Raw genomic sequence first — 16,572 nt, forward strand, 5'->3', positions numbered from 1 at the left:
GTTCCACCCTATGGGCAAAGCAATGTTATAGGGAGATTTCCCTACAACCTTGATTAAACCAAGGAGTTTGAAATAGAACACACTCATTTAAATACAATTCCTCATTGTGTGGGCACTGGGCACAATGCTTATTTACAAAATCTCAATATAACATGACTACCAGTACTCCTCATACATATTGGCATAGTTACCTCCATGACGATTGGAGGTATTGCTTCTGGTGGGTCTGTTTCAGATATTCGTGGTCTGCAAAACCTACAGCGAGAAGTTGAACCTCTCAAATGTCATTTGCATAATTCACGAGGAAATTCTGCCAAAGGACACATACAATATATGTAATTTTGATTAAGAAGTCCTTTTGTTTGAATTTTTCTCAAATTGATGTTCTTAAAAAATAAGTTGTTGCTGCAGGTTGAAACAATGTGTTGACTTTTATCCTTCTTCAGGCTGACTGAGAGTCTCAGTGAGACTTTCCTGGACGCAACCAATTTACAAGGATGACCATCTCCTGTAATTGATAAGAAAATAAAATATGACTTGATAAGGAAACATCACTAACACATCATTTAAAAGTGCTTGCTTCTAACATAATGTATACATTTTGTATTTAAAATCACTGGCGTATCCTCTTTATTTTGATTATTATGATTATTGCTGTGAAACTTTTCACATTAATGGGTAAATAATTTTTTGCAACATTTCCATTAACAGAAAAGGAACCAAAACAGCGACATTAAATAATAAGGTTTTATTGCAAGTTCATGCCCGTGGGGCTAATTGCAGGTGAACAAAATCAAGTTCATGAAGTGATTGAAAAAAGGTAAATAATCTAAGTTCTAACATACGAAGATTAACTGTTTGTATGTACATACAGAATATCGAATACGTTTCTAAACCTATATTACTATTGCAGGGTTTGACTTCTTTGAAAACAGTTGAAAATGAAATGTACCACATTTTCTATGATAGATTGATTCAGTGATCTTAGCAGGAAGTGTGTCCTTTGTGTTTTCTTTAACAATGAAAGTTTGGTATGATAACGGATATAAATAGTAGTGCGTTTGTGACAAGGCATTGACAAATGTGGTTCAATGAAAGATGTAAACCTAACATATTCTTACCCTAAGCCAGCATCGTAGTCAGGGTCACCTGCCGCAAAACTCGTCACGAACTGAGAATACAGCTCATAAGGCATGTGGCAGGCCTTCACTGCTGGCTGCTCCAACATTCGCTCCATCCATGCTGTCAGTCGCGGGACCCTTCTCTCCGACAACTCCTCAGAGCGGTTGGGTATCGTGGAGAAACGCTCGAACCACGGCCAGAGGTTGTAATCCAGAGCGCCCGGTTGGCTGCCACCGAAAAACGGCTGTGTTAGGGCTTTTTCCAGGTGTTGTAAACCAAACCCAAACTTCTTAGACAGAGCTGAGTAGTCACCAGCTTGACTTGCCCTCAGGTAACTGTAGTAGTGGCTCATGACCTAAAGTTTGCAGGAAAAAAATAACAACCAGAAACATGATTATTGATAATTGCATGATCCCAAGCCTAAAGAAATAAAGTATTGTTTTTGGGTGATTGTGTGAGTGTGTGACTTGTACAATACTTAACCCTCCAAATGTCATACAGTAGAAGCCAGTTAATTGCACAATGGATTACCACACACTGTTAAGTGCACTGAATCCTAAAATCCCAAACTGGTGCGGTGCAGCTGCATAACATCGCATTATTGCACTACCCAGATAATGATATGTTTATTGCAAGTTCTTGCCCGAGGGCTAATTGCAGGTACAAACAACATGTAAAATAAGGAAAAAATACAAAGGTGCTAGGAACTACATTCTATGACTATGCTATGCTAGTGTACATTATACTGGTTTTGTTGGGTTAGACTTCTTCTCTTTAGGCAGTGGAAGACGAATTTACCCACTTCTTTTATAATGTGTGGGTTCTTTGATTTTAATAGTAGGATTGATTTTTCATTGTCAGGGATAGTTGGAAAGTAAGTGTGTATTTTGGATACACTCATAAATAGTTGGTTTCTTATATCATCATAAAAAGAACAATTAGTGATAAAATGACTCTCGTCTTCCACAGCATTTGAGGGGCAATATTTACAAATCCTCTCGGACACAGGTAGCTTGATATATCTCCCCTTTTCTATTTCCAGGGGGTGGGCACTAATTCTAATCTTACTGGTAGCGGAACGCTGCTCAAAGTCACAAAGTTCGAGATATTTCTCTATACAATATTCGGTTTTAAATTTTCTGTAAAATCTAAGCTTGCCAGTATCGGCAGACAGATTATGGAAGAAAGTTTGAATATACATTGCAAGAAAAATGCTGGCAAATAGGGTGCAATTACATGGCTTCTACCAAGGACGTTACGTCCTTGCTTCTACATAGGTGGTGTCATGGCAGAACACAAATCAACCCAGAGCCCACAGGCCTTGGGTTTGAGTCCCCTGACATGCCACCAATGTTGTGCCCTTTGGAGATGCCTTTTAGTTTTACACAACTTTCCTCACTCCATCCTGGTGTAAAATGGGTTCCTGATTTTCAAGTTGGGGAGGAAAAAAAGGAAGCAAGAGGGATGGGATCCGCCTTCCAATACTATACTGCCCTTAAGAGACAGTGGATAACAACCCACTGCACTTACGGCCTCAAAAGGGCGATGGGACTGCCCTTAGTACATGTACTTTATACATAAAGTACATGTACTATTAGTGTAACAGTGGGGTTGAACCGTTCAAGCGTTGCCAAACTGACCACACCAACAGCTCTTGAACTTTTGGTGTTGTGGTTTGGACGTTGGATTTGTCATCCGGCTGCCCGGGTTAGGCGCGGGTTCGAATCCTGGGAGTCGGGATGTTGTTTCTTTCTGTTCTGCTTGCCCCTCTGGTTGTTTCAGTACTGATCTTATTTGCCCTAGACAAATAAAAGTTGAATTATATGAAATTCGTACCATTTGATCAAATACAGACAGAAGCATGCTCTGTCGCATCTTTTCCACAGGGTCCCGCGGAGTGAGACAGTGTTCAGGGTAGGCGTGGTCCAGGTACTCGTTACACACCAGAGACTCAAACACCATCTCCCCATCCTTCTCCAGTACAGGCACCTTCCCTACTGGGTTCTTCTCAAGTAGGAACCACTTGGGTTTCTGTTTCAGGTGAATGTTGATGGTCTCATGTCTGGATAAAGATTCAAGAGAAATGTTGAGTGAAATGGATCTTAGGAAGATTCACAAGCTCACCATAGATAGAATTATAGATAGAAAGGTGATTAATAATAATTGCATAATCATATTTCATTACTTCACCCTCAGGGAGTGAAGTATTGTGTGTGTGCGTGTGTGTGTTGTGTGTGTGTGTGTATACCATATGCTGGTCATCCTAGGTTTTTATCTGCTGACATGCCACCAATATTAATAATATTAATAATTAATGTATAATAATTAATGTATAATAATTACTTGACTTAATAAAGTCAAGTCAAAGGTGGTTTTTATTGGGAAATCGCAGTGTCAGAGTTCCTTCTGTACTGAATTACATCCAATTTATAAATATGATCTAGACACAAAAAACTGTTACGCAGTCATATACAAACTACAAGTAGTAATGCATAGTGCACCAAGAAGGAGTTACTTAAAGAATTTTACACAGTTATATAAAAACTACACTTTGGCACTATTACTATACACAAGTTAAAGGGAACGGGTTTTCTGCGCGTTAAAAATCTGCGCGCGCGTTAAAAATCTGCGCGTTAAAAAATTAAGTTGTGCATTGAGAAATTCTTAGGCAGAAAAATGTGACCCCATTATATGATTTTACATCAGTTACCTGAATTTTTGGTTTGAAAAGCCCCTAATTTTTAGGTCCCTTGGGAATAGGCTAATTTGCATATCCAGAAGATTTCAAAATCACTTGAATTAGACACAAATACATGGAAAAATTACAAGAGTCCATTCCAAGACACCATGAGGGTTTTTAAGCGATATTTATAATTAGTCTGAATTATTTTGAATAAAAGAATATCTGAGCCACAATAATTAAATTATTTTAAAAAGATTGACTGAGAAAGTACTCATATATTTGAATTCCTTTGAATATTTTAGAAACATTTTGAAAGTAACTGTACAAAAATATTTTTATTTAGAATTATTGTGAAACCTCTGTGTGATTATTTCACATTTACAAATATTTACAAAAAATGGTAAACCTGGCCAAATGGTTAAATTAGTTTATTGCCCCCATAAAGTAAGCCCTATTGTTGTATCTGTATATTTTTAGATTTCACTGCTGGGCACTGGTGAATCCTTTGTGGTGGGCCATTGTTGCATGGCACCCAACCATAATTTGCAAGAATGTGTGAATTGCTATCTTCCCAGCCCACTGAACCATTTACAAAAAATGGTAGAAAATGGTAAATAATGGTAGAATACTGTTATCATTATTTAGAAACCATTAGAAGTATCCAATTCCACACGATGAGTATTTCCAAAGTTTTACAGGACCAGGGAATATTTATAAAGTTGAAACAGTGTTACAAATATTTCTGAAGTATCAAATGTCCTAGACATATAATTACAAAACTTTAAAATCAATTCTAAACAATGGCCACAAACATCCGCATGGTGTCTTGGAATGGACTCTAGTGTGAGGCTTTATATCATAAGATATAACTGCTTGAGGCTTTTTTCCATTCTACAAGCTTCATTTCATCTTTTCTCAAGCAGATTGTTTCACATGCAAATATCAACCTGTTGGGCGTTAAAACTTAATGTTTAAAAATCACTTTAAAACTCCTGGAAAGAGATATTTGTACTCTAGAATGCAACAATATGCTACTTAATTTCATTTTGTGTTATCTTCTTCAAGCTTTTAAGTTTAAAACTGCAAAAAAGTTTTCAAATCCCCAGGGAATCAATCAATTTGCATATTTTAACGCGCAGGTTTTTAACGCGCAAGTTTTAACGCGCAAATTTTATCGCGCACAAAACCCCAACCCAAGTTAAAAACATAAGTTAAAAACCATAAAACAAACAGACCTACTAGCTTAGTACAATAACCAAGTAAATACCTTCCTCTGTAGTAATGGGCTCAATCTTTTTGCTATCATAGGGTCGAAAAGATTGAGTCGGGTTACTGAGGATGGTACACAGGCTGCAACTCATTCAGGAATAAACTAACAAATGTTGATTGAAAATGACCAATTAACTAATACACTTATTAACTAAATAACCAGAATCATTAGCTGAAGCGTGGCAATGATCTGTCACAATATTTGAGCATGCAACAATATGTCAGTTGATGTTTTTTCCAGATATCTATCCAGACACATTGTACAATTGCAGTTTGCACTGCAGCAAAGTCAAGTTCAAAGTTCAATGATATTTCATTCTCCTATGCAGAGCTGAATCCGTTCTAGGACCCTGGTTGGTATCCGCATAGGAAAATATGATAATATATTTCGAAGACTCACTCTATTCCCTTGGCAGCGAGGAACAGGCGAGTCCGCTGTGCGTACGGACAGAACCTCATACTGTACAGACCATAGGCGGTAGGCCAAGGAATTGTTGTCGGATCTCCATGCTTTTATACTGCCTGGATGATGTTACGAGTGTGGCTCTAAATGAAGTACATGTACTCGGGATGACCCGAGCGGGTGCCGAACGTCGGCGAGTTCCGAGCGAAGGCACCCGAAGATCGCCGAAGGTCGCCGAAGGCGACCATCACTAAAAGGTCGCCGAAGGCGACCAGCGAGCGGAGCGAGCGATAGGTAGGAAATGGCCTTTCAAACATCGTCATTTTCTGCGAATTTTCGTCATGTAAAGGGCTATATTGAAAAGATTTATCATCGGTGGAACATTCACATTTAATCTAAAGTACATGGCGGGCATAATACCCTTTCAAAAGAAAAATATACGGCATTTTGTGTTGTCGAAATTTGCCCGATTTCCGGGGCTCTGCGTTACCAGCACACACGGCACCCAAAAAATAAACAACGCATCATACAAAACGCGGATCGGCGGTTTCTTTACCAAAATGTTTGCTAGCCACAATGCAGTTGTATATTCATCAAAACACTGTTCTCGTAGAACGATACATACGTGTGGTATTTTGCCATTCCCTTGCATAACTCCCTTGATGTGTTGCACGAGAATAATTTCCGTTTTCCGTATACAGTCAGACTTACCGAAGTTCAGGATCGGCTTCGCAAACCCATACAAAAACAATGAAAATTGTTCTGTTCCCCCCGATCAAACTGTATTGCAGTGCAGCGTGGATTTTGTTAGCATGTAGAAACTCTCATAGTTGTCACATAGTTTCAGAATACCCGACTATACGCCGAAACAGCCCCGCTGTACCATAAGTCCGGTTGAAAACATGGCAACTGGTAACGCACATCTGGGACGTCCGTTTCCTACCCAGTGATTTTTCCAGTAAGGAGGGTTAGCTTTGCTCTAAGGATGACCGGAAGGGCTGACGGGGGCCTTTTATGAGCGCAGCGGGGTGCTATTATCTGGTGGATCGGTGCCTTTGAATTGGCTTGAGTGACAGTTTCGTTGATTGTGGCACCACTGTACTGTATTTCCTCTTTGTTGCAAAACAACAACAACAACAATTCCGAGGCCTATTGCCCATGTACAGACGGAGTTTACCTGGTCCGGGGGGAGGGGGGCAGGCGGAACCTGGAAATATGTATTATAAGATGTCACAAAAATATAAATGAAACACATGAATCATAAAGTAAAGGTTCGAGCCCCGTTTGGACAGGTGTTGACCCTATAAGTGAGACTTTCTTTCTAAAGCTATATTGACATGTCATTATAATAAATCTCAACATTCAGACATAATTTCAAAAACATATCTAACGTTAAAACAAAAACGAAACACCAATGCTATTTTGTACTACAACCCACCTCTCTTCATGGGCCTTTCGGTCGGCATAGCTGCAACAGTTTGTGAACATGGACGACAAAATACACTAAAGCTACCTAGGACCCTGTACCTTCTGATGGTAAACATCACATGAATTGTGTGTTTGGCCTGGCGGTCAATGACCCCTAACTTTCACTCTGAACTTTGAACCAATGAGCTTTCATCATTTTTTTATGAATGCTCCTTGTTTGAACTTTATGTGTGTAGAATACAAAAGCAACCTAATTTACGATAAAAGAAACCCTTACAAATAGAATACGGAGCAAATTTAGGTGCAGTACGCTCTGAGCAAAATGGTAACTCGCGCGGTCGTTCACCCCTAACTTTGACCTCTCGGGTCACCAGACCTGCGCACTGAGGAAATTCCTAGCTAAGAAAATTTGTGGCGGGAGGTTCGTCGTGTTGGTGAATTTCTCACGCGTTTGAAAAAGATTTGAACAGATTTTTGCTTTAAAAAATCCAGAGATTGAAAGGATGGTGGTACTCAGAGCTAAGTGTATAGTAGCAGGCGATTCCACAGTGGGGAAAAGCGCGTTAGTTCAGGTAAGTGCCGCTCATGCCCCCCTCCCCACGGAGAAGAAGCTTGCCTAGTAACCATGGTGATTCAGCTGTGGTCATCTCGGAGATCTAGCTTCCTAGGTTTTTGGTTTTAGGCTTGAGCAAGGAGGTTAAAAAAAACCTGAGGAAAGCAACAATGCTTGACAAAGTTTACGGGTACAGTTTGACATCGAGTAAAAATGATGTGTGTGGAAATCGAGATAGGTATAGTTGTAAGGTAGGACACCAGTCTACACATAAAAATTTTATCTTCACTCGGGTGAAAAAGGTGTCCTTCCCGTCCCAGGTGGCTCAAATTTTTCAGTAATTAAATCTGTCCAAATATTCAATACAAACCTGGTGTGGTATGCCATAACTAGTGCACTTTAGTGGCCACTATGCTACAATGGAAAAGAATGAAGAAAGACTGAATCATGAGATAGGACTTTCCAGACTATAGATGCAGAACACAGTGACTGATGATGCTACACTACGCTAATTTTCAACTATTGTAGTGGTACTTTGCTATCATTTACTTACTGAAGAAATGTCTAATGAAATATGAAAAATAATGATATGCCATGAACTCCAAAGTGACCAAAAAGTCCTTCAAACTAGTTACAGTTGGTCCCCTCAAGGTAGCTGTGACCACAACTCCTTCGATACTCTCTACGGAGGAGTTGTGGTCACAGCTACCCTCAAGGGTACCCTTATCATGTCGACGTTTTACTAGATACATTTTCACCATGGAAGGGCCAATCTCGAATCTCATCTCTCTCCCTTCCACACCATCCCCCAATTGATTACCACTACGCTAAAATAAAATCAGTAGGCTACAAAGGTCTTCAGCAACTTGAAGTTGGTAGCCTCAAAAACAAAAGAAAAAGAAAATCCTGGCTAGAACCCTGCAAGGTGTGTTATGCCACATGCAATACAAACAAACACAACCTATCATAAAGTAACATACCCCTTACCAAACACCGTCTTCTCCAGACGTTCCACAGCGATGGGTCTCACTTCCCCAAGAGTTACACCATGACAGAAGGGGTGGAGGTGTGCGTCAAGTCCGTCGTCATACCGGACACCAGCGACACCGTGGAGCTGGTTATCTTCGACTCCGCGGGAAAGGAGATCTTCTACGACCACGTGAAGAAGAACTGGGACCACCCGTCTGTGGTGTGTCTGGTGTTCGACCTCTCCAGCGAACCTTCGTTTCACAGGTGCATTTTTACTGTTAGCCTGATTAAATCTTGCTTATAGCAGCCCGCCAAACATCCGCGGGGAGGGGCCAGTTACAGCCCTGGACAGCGGAGTTTCTGTTACACAGACTATTTTACTGTAAACGTTACCGGTAACATTTATTATATTAGCCTGGGTACCATCCAGATAGCAGTTCGCTTCTGCTATCCATCTGGAGTCTTGCGCGTTCAAACCGTTTGGTTGTGACGTCAGTTAATGAGCGAATCAAGGAATGGGTTCTAGAGCACTCGTTCGATGACAACAGCCCTTCTGCAAGTGGACAGAGGGCGTTTCGGGTGTTGGAACGCCTGTTGGAACGATTGCTTGAACCCATTTCATAATTCACTCATGTGTACAGTGTAGGGACCAATCAGAGCCTGTGTCCAAAATTTGAACGATTCCAGACGTTAACGTGGTCCGGGATCCAAGACGTGATATATATATAGTGTATAATGAATGTCAGAGGAAGAATCGACTGAACGTCGGAGCGAACTACTTTCCGGATGGTACCCAGACTACACATTTGTTGCAGTGGTTTAATGTTTGCAGGTTTTGCTGCAACCTCTTTACAGCAAATTAAAGTCAAACACTCCATTTTCTCCCTACAGCAAACTTAAATGCATTTACAGTATGGCAAAATCATTGTTCCCATAAGATGGGTGTATGGATGTGTCTTTTCTGATAGATGCCTATGAAGTATCCAAGTACTAAAGTAACTGTGTCTAGTGGCGTCCAATGTATTTATTTTGGAACGTAAACATTGCTTCAAAACTTTAAGAAAAATGTACCTGAAAATACACAAAGATTAATATGCACTGTGTTACAGTGTAACATATGCAATGTATAGTTTTGCATTAAAATCCACAAATGTAGTACATGTGTAAAGAAAATTTCCAAATTTTGCAAGAGAACATGCCCAATTACTGGAGTCCCTACTGTTCTGTTGAGAATAATGTACTTAGTAATACCTGGACAACATCCTGAAAATGAATGTTTTTATTCCCTGTTCATCTCTCTAGTTGCTCCAAATGGTTGGAACGGATTCGCAACCAGAAGCCGGAAATCGTCCTACCCGGCGTCCTGATTGGCAACAAACTTGACCTCGAGCAGCGGAGAACGGTCACGCCGAAGTTTCCCATGGAGTTCGCTTCCTCCCACGGTCTGGAGTACTTCGAATGCTCCGCCAAAGAACAGCAGAATGTTGAGGCTCCGTTTTACTACTTAGCACAGGAGTTTTACAAGATGTATCAGACAAAAGCTGAGACCATCACAAGTATGGCAATGTAAACTGTATATCTAGAGACTATATTTGTACATCTACAGTATGTTACACTTTATGCCCTGGGCAATCAGGCCAATGGTCTTGTTTTACTATGATTTGTTTTGATGGGAGTACCGTAAAATCTGTTGAAACTCGTTATTTCATGAGAATCATACCGGTAGTACATTACTTCAATACCTGATTAGCTGCTTTTGCAATGTTGCACCAACTGTGTATATAAAACTACTTTGTAATGTGTCCATTTGGTTTTCTCAACCAGTTTGTAAAAAAAATCTAACCTTCTATACAGCTCATGACCCTGACAACAAAAAGTTGGTATGTAATTTAGATGTTTTAATGTAAAAAAAAATGCTTTATTTAGGACTTCTTTTTAGGAATAAAAACTGGCTGTGTGTTCGGTGCAGCCAAACCAATAAATAAATAAATAAATAAAAACTAAAGGTTTGCACGTATTTGGGTTGCACAACCTTACTGTATATTTGTGTATGAAAATTTAGTTCAGATGTTTAATGAATTGTAACTAATATTACCTTGCTTTGCTTTATGGAAACTATGATTTAGTAGGAATCTGGTCAAGAAGTTCAGAAAAAGTTACTAACATTCCACCTTTGTTGTGTAAATATTCTTGATGAGATTAAAAATGAGAGTACCTTTGCTATGTAGACATGTCTGTTTGATGTACTTTGATAATTGCACAGGAAGTCAATTTTATGATAACATTCTCTGGATACCCCAAATCTCATTCTGATTCAAAAGATACAACACAGGTGTAGAAGTCAACAGTCCATATTGAATGATGGGCTTTATTCAAACTTTTCCTGTACAGCCATGATAAGGCCATGTTGATTTGATTATATGGATGACATCCTCTGGAAACCACTGATGCAAGTGTGCAAATAAAACATGTTTGGCGAAAAAAATTGGCTTCATTATAAAATCTGAGTGATCAGCAAGGTTGAATAAATGACTAAACAGAGTATGGTATACCTAACAATAGATTTTTCATTTTTGTTCCTTCACAATGAGTTTGGCATTTTACGGCATTAGTATACATTTGGTTATTTTGCAGTGGCTTTGTACAATGTACACAAATTTTTCTGTGGGGTCGATGTCATCAATATAATCCAAGCAACATGGCCTTATTTATAGAAGTCAAAAGTTCGGGGAAAACAGCTGTAGTTTCTCTTTTTACTTTACTGTAATCAAGGAGGTTATTTGCTGTAATACATGAACAGGAAACTAAATGTATATTGGCAAATTCTGAGGAGCACTAGTTTTGCAAAGAATTTGCAAAATACATGTAAAGCAATTTATATTCTCTAAGAAACAGTGGTGCCTAAAGTCAAGGATGTATAGAAATACACCATGTTGACAATCATCAAAATCCATGTTTGTTACGTGAGATTCACAACATTCAAAAAAATAAAATCGGACAAAAAATTACTGTGACAATCATTATTGACTTGCGAGCAGCAAAATACATAGGGTGTTGCATAGTAAATACATGTATATGTCATGTATGGTGCACAAATACTAGAACCAAAATACATATATAGATGGTGTCACACACCTACCTTTAAAATACAACATACATAAATAGCTGAAAACACAGAAATGTACAATCATACATGCTCAGCATAAAAGTGAACATTATAATTCATATTCTATAAGCTTGATATAAAATAAAAAAATTTCAACCATCAGCAGCCTTTAACATAGAACTTAAATTTACACAACTGGGAGAAAATAGGATAATGGCTACATGTAAATTTCACTTTCATCTCTAGGCCACACCAATTTTATTTGTTGTTTCTCGGATTTTTTCAGAAAAAAATTGGGTCAGTCGGTTGGTCGCAAAAAAAAATTTTTTAACTTAGAATTTGCAAAAAGTCGGGGGTACGAGAGATCATGGGGCTTACTCAAGTTAATTTAGGGGGTCCATGGTAGCAAAGTCCAAAGTTTGAAGAAAAATTATAAACGTACCAGCGAAAATAGGCACGTATAGCTACTGGAATTTGAGTCCCATAGTTAATTTGAGAAAGGAGAGCCATGAAATTTTGTCAACACAAGGTGTGGCCATCAATGTGAAAAGTTTTGTTTTTTTTTCAAATCGGAAAAAAAAGGGTGGGGAAATCCGAGAAACAACAAACAAAATTGGTGAGGCCCTACAATACAATCATGGAGCCCAGAATGCTCTACACATACAATACCAGCAATGTGGGAAGATAGAGATGCATTCCTGAAACAACGCTTAGATCCCTACAAAACTCTATACACAAAATAGAAACATGAAAATTGTATTGCTGGTGTGGAACACTCTTTGATAAAAAATTGTGGCTTTACGAACAGTCAAGTGTGAACCTGCACACAGTGAAAAATTGTCAAAGTCTTGGGTGCTCTACATACTTCAACTTGGTGCTACAACATACTAGTTTTGACGATGAAGATTGTATTTAGAACTAAAATAAGTCAAACAAGAAGCGTCAACTGTACACCTAAAAATGTTAGACCAACAATGTAGCAACTCGTAAGACACCTATTTTCTTTAACAAAGTGTCTTCACTAAAAGATTGCATCTATCATTCAATCGATTTCAAGTAAACAACGTCTTACAATAATTACATTTTTTGGAACACAAGTGAGTGTTACATCAACAATAGCTGCCTACAAATATAAATTTTGACCTTCAAAAGGTATCTAGTTCTAATATACATGTATCAAATTTGATACCAAAAGTTCTGATGAAAATACAGATGTTGAAGACTTTCACTGACAATAAGTATAACTGATGATTACAAAGACTTTAATTTCATTATTTTGGTGTCCTTTGGCAGCAGAGTTTGATTCACTCTGGTTATGGTCATGGAAATGGCTTAAAGGTTGCACTTCCGGCATGTTTTGCAAATTGTTATGAGTGTCATATCTGGCAAGACTATGATAAATACAGATGTCAAATTGATATTTGGCAACACTTCAACTCCAAAACAAATGACTAACATTTGTATTTGCACAGTTACGTTGACATGACACCTTCCCATATGCTATATGTAAAGTAGAAGAATATTTCTATAACCACTTTGGAATGTAGTTTAAGTACATTATATCTTTCAGAACAATGCAGATCTTAAGACACAGTTCAATCGGTTTCTCTTCTTTTTCTGCCCTAGTCCCAAACATTTGGTGAAAGCTAAAAACACTAAGAACTGTCAGAAAACCGGAACGTTGTTTTGGAACTGGGCGAAAACTTTTTCATCTGTCGCTTTCTGAGGACAAGAGGTGGTGGTCTGAGTCTGATCCAAAAGCTCCCTCGAAGTCTCGGTTTTTCTTGCGTGAGGAGGGCTTGAGCGTTTCCCTCATTCTCCTGTTGTCAGCTGTGGCTGTCTGCCACACCGTCTCCAGCTGCCTGTCCAGACGCCTGCAGGATAGGTTAGGATAAAGGATCAGGCACTGGTTTCTCTCACGATAAACACCTACTTTGCTGTCATATTGAGCTTTCAAGTTTATGACGGTTTGACATCCAGGTTAACCCGCCCAAGGTGTATATGATGTCATAACGCCTGGTCTTTTGCTGATAAGGCCACACCAATTTAATTTCTTGGTTCTCAGATTTTTTCAGAAAAATATTGGGGCGGTCGGTCGAAAAAAAAATTGCAAAAAGTCTGTGGTGAACTTATTTAACACAAAAAAACAAGGTAAAGTAGTCAAATTTTCAGTTTTTCATGGCATGACTTATCCAATGAATCTCTTCCTTTGATTTTATACCACTGTTCTGATCATGTGACTGCAAATAAGCGCTCTGATTGGTTTATCAGCAATATGTGCCCCTGGAATGGGGTTTTTGAAACGTCTGCAATTTATAGCAAAACGTACATTTTTCTTGGGACTTCATTTTCATTTTTTTTTGCAAATCGGAAATAATTGGGTCGGGAAATCCGAGAACCAATAAATTAAATTGGTGTGGACTAACCAACAAATAAAACCAACGAGTGAACGAAGCATTAGAGACAGAACAAAGTGCTTACTTCTTGTCAGCTATAACAGAGTCCACCTGGTCCTGCTTATTCTGTAGCAGCTGCTGGAGGTGTCGGATCTCCCGCTGGTACTCTTGGCGCTGGCTGTTAAAGTCATCTGTCTGTTCACGCAACCTGGGGAGATACACACACATTAACTGTCTCTTTGTAGACAAGCCTTTTAATTTAAATCAACCCAAAGTATGTATAGAGCAGTTCAGTGTTCTAGCCAGCTGAATTTTTTTTCCGTCCCCTGGATGTTGAATGGAAATCCTGTGGAATGGGGCATGCTCCAACAGGAAAATTGTGAAATGTAGACCCTCTTAAACACTATTTCCTGCATTTTGAGGGGTAAACTTTGTTGGTAGACTCAGCTTGGTTCAATGGCATCGATTTTGGTGAAAAAAATCCACAGCTATTCACCCATGTCTAGTATCAGGGTGAAATGCACGAAGTTGTCCTAAGTTAAGTTAGATGTCTGAAGTTGTCCAAAGTTGTTCAAAGTTGTACGAACTTGTCCGAAGTTATGACGTCATCTAAACTTTGGACAGTCAGCCGGGTGGTGTACGGAGTTGTACGAACTTGTCCGAAGTTATGACGTCACGCTAACCATGACGTCATCTAAACTTTGGACAGTCAGCCGGGTGGTGTACGGAGTTGTACGAACTTGTCCGAAGTTATGACGTCACGCTAACCATGACGTCATCTAAACTTTGGACAGTCAGCCGGGTGTACTGATCAGGTCGCGTATTCCTAGGAAGATGTCGCCTAGCTTGACTTTGGCGATATATATACTCCACTACGCGTCTACAAGTTTTCTGTGTTACGTTCAAATGTCTCAACTGTCATTTCTAGAACCTTTCTTCTAATGTTCTCATCTTCTTAGACGTCACAATCTGACGTTTACGTCACTAACTCAGGTGTTTTCGTAATTCGAAACCGGAATGCGTTCACCGAACGGTGTCGTTTTTCAGTCTAACAGTTTGAAACCGTGTGGCGATGAAGTCTCCACGGCTACTTTTTAGTCCGTGTCTTTGACGAAATAGACTTTTTAACGGGGGATTTACGGACAATATTATATCATATCATGTCGTGCAGTAAATCTTTGAAGGCTACAGATCTCCATTCGTCCTGGAAAGTCGAGTTTGACTGGAAGGATTTTCCGGAAGAACTTGTTCAGGTGGGTTAGTCGTATTAATCGCACCTTGATATGTTTTGAGTTCTGACTTTTGATTCATAAATCTTCTATTCTTTAGAAGTTACATCTTACAAAACAACATATTTTTTATCAGAATGCAGATTACTTATCTTTATTAAGATTTGTCTTATTCTTCACAGGGATGTTGTGCTGTTGCATCTGTTTTGTGCGTGCCAACGGTGGCTGTTTTATATAGCCTTATCACGGTCGCGGCTTTTGCTGTAAGCCATGCACAAGTCTCTCCACCTGACACCAAATGGAGGGAAAATGTTCTTCTGTGGACAGCCATCTGTCTGCCAACAGGTAGATTTACTTCTAAACACCTTTTTTATTGTTTCAAATCAAACGTTTGATTCAATGTAGATATAACGTTATATGTTCAAAATTTACAACCGTCATTTCTAGAACCATACCTTGTCGAACATTCTTTTGCTTAACGTCACCAACAGACATTTACGTCATTTGCTCAGGTGTTTTTTTTTTTAATTCAAACCTGGAATGCGTTCGTAGAATGGTGTCGTTTTTCAATCTCTGTATTGCGCCACGGCTGCTTTTATTTCATTTGTTCTATTCTTTTTAAACATCTATTAAAAAGCGGGGATCAAAATGGCATTTACCTGTTGTCTTGGCAGGCGCTGGGAAATCTACTATCTGTAAATGGATTCAAGAACTTGTGACTGATGTCTACACGAAGTTGCGGAAAGACCATACGGACAGTGGTAGTCCGTCTGCTGGGTTTACTTATGTACTAAATGGTGGAAGTACTTCAATTAATTGTTAAATTACAAGGAATAACATAACAACTACTACTTCTTATGATACAAAGTAGTGAAAGATGACTGCAATACATGTAGTTTATAAATAGATAGGGGAGATGTTTTCAGGTACTTGTATTTAGAAGTGACGTAAAAAAAGGGAAATATAATATTAAGAGTGAGCTTAAATTATTTTGTGCGCATTGTTAAAACGAACGTTTAGAGGAGAAATAAAAGACAATAAAAGTGAAATAAATGAATTTTTTTACAATGCATGAACATTAATTTTGTGCTGATTAATGTGCATCTATATTTTATCTGTTTATATGCGTGAGTGGTGTGTATCTTATCTACACATATATAAGTTTTTACTATGTATTAATTAACTTTGGACAAATTCGTACACATGCCGCCCTACCCTGCCCACTGTCCAGAGTTAGATGACGTCACGTAACTTTGCACAACTTAGGACAACTTCGCACACTTGTTGACCTACCTTGCCCACTGTCCAAAGTTAGATGACGTCACGTAACTTTGCACAACTTAGGACAACTTCGCACACTTGTTGACCTACCCTGCCCACTGTCCAAAGTTAGATGACGTCACGTAACTTTGCA

At 39.0% G+C, this 16,572-nt stretch overlaps 3 protein-coding genes and 1 long non-coding RNA gene across 4 annotated transcripts in view; 2 read left to right on the top strand and 2 right to left on the bottom strand.

Moving 5' to 3' along the window:
• LOC118418570 (glutathione S-transferase omega-1-like) lies at nucleotides 1-7,058 on the bottom strand. The gene is made up of 6 exons (XM_035824562.1): nucleotides 6,916-7,058; nucleotides 6,638-6,684; nucleotides 5,475-5,536; nucleotides 2,959-3,184; nucleotides 1,122-1,477; nucleotides 1-508 (listed from the first exon to the last, which is right to left on the bottom strand). Exons 1-6 carry the CDS (start codon nucleotides 7,019-7,021, stop codon nucleotides 490-492), a joined length of 816 nt encoding a protein of 271 aa, XP_035680455.1. The 5' UTR covers nucleotides 7,022-7,058; the 3' UTR covers nucleotides 1-489.
• A 199-nt stretch (nucleotides 7,059-7,257) lies between these two features.
• Nucleotides 7,258-10,341, top strand: LOC118418572 (intraflagellar transport protein 27 homolog). Its single transcript, XM_035824564.1, has 3 exons — nucleotides 7,258-7,477; nucleotides 8,465-8,691; nucleotides 9,730-10,341. The coding sequence occupies exons 1-3, from the start codon at nucleotides 7,409-7,411 to the stop codon at nucleotides 9,995-9,997; spliced, it is 564 nt and encodes a 187-aa protein (XP_035680457.1). The 5' UTR covers nucleotides 7,258-7,408; the 3' UTR covers nucleotides 9,998-10,341.
• A 3,669-nt stretch (nucleotides 10,342-14,010) lies between these two features.
• Nucleotides 14,011-16,572, bottom strand: part of LOC118418208 (centrosomal protein of 89 kDa-like) — a 27,596-nt gene continuing 25,034 nt past the window's right edge. Inside the window, exon 23 of the mRNA XM_035824048.1 lies at nucleotides 14,011-14,137. Within this exon, the coding sequence (XP_035679941.1) occupies nucleotides 14,011-14,137 (127 nt within the window). The remainder of the gene's footprint in view (nucleotides 14,138-16,572) is intronic.
• LOC118418576 lies at nucleotides 15,015-15,889 on the top strand. Its single transcript, XR_004831471.1, has 3 exons — nucleotides 15,015-15,182; nucleotides 15,341-15,503; nucleotides 15,833-15,889. It is a non-coding gene; the product is annotated as an uncharacterized LOC118418576 (long non-coding RNA).

The sequence above is a fragment of the Branchiostoma floridae genome, chromosome 6, assembly GCF_000003815.2.
Source record: "Branchiostoma floridae strain S238N-H82 chromosome 6, Bfl_VNyyK, whole genome shotgun sequence".
Lineage (NCBI taxonomy): Eukaryota > Metazoa > Chordata > Leptocardii > Amphioxiformes > Branchiostomatidae > Branchiostoma > Branchiostoma floridae.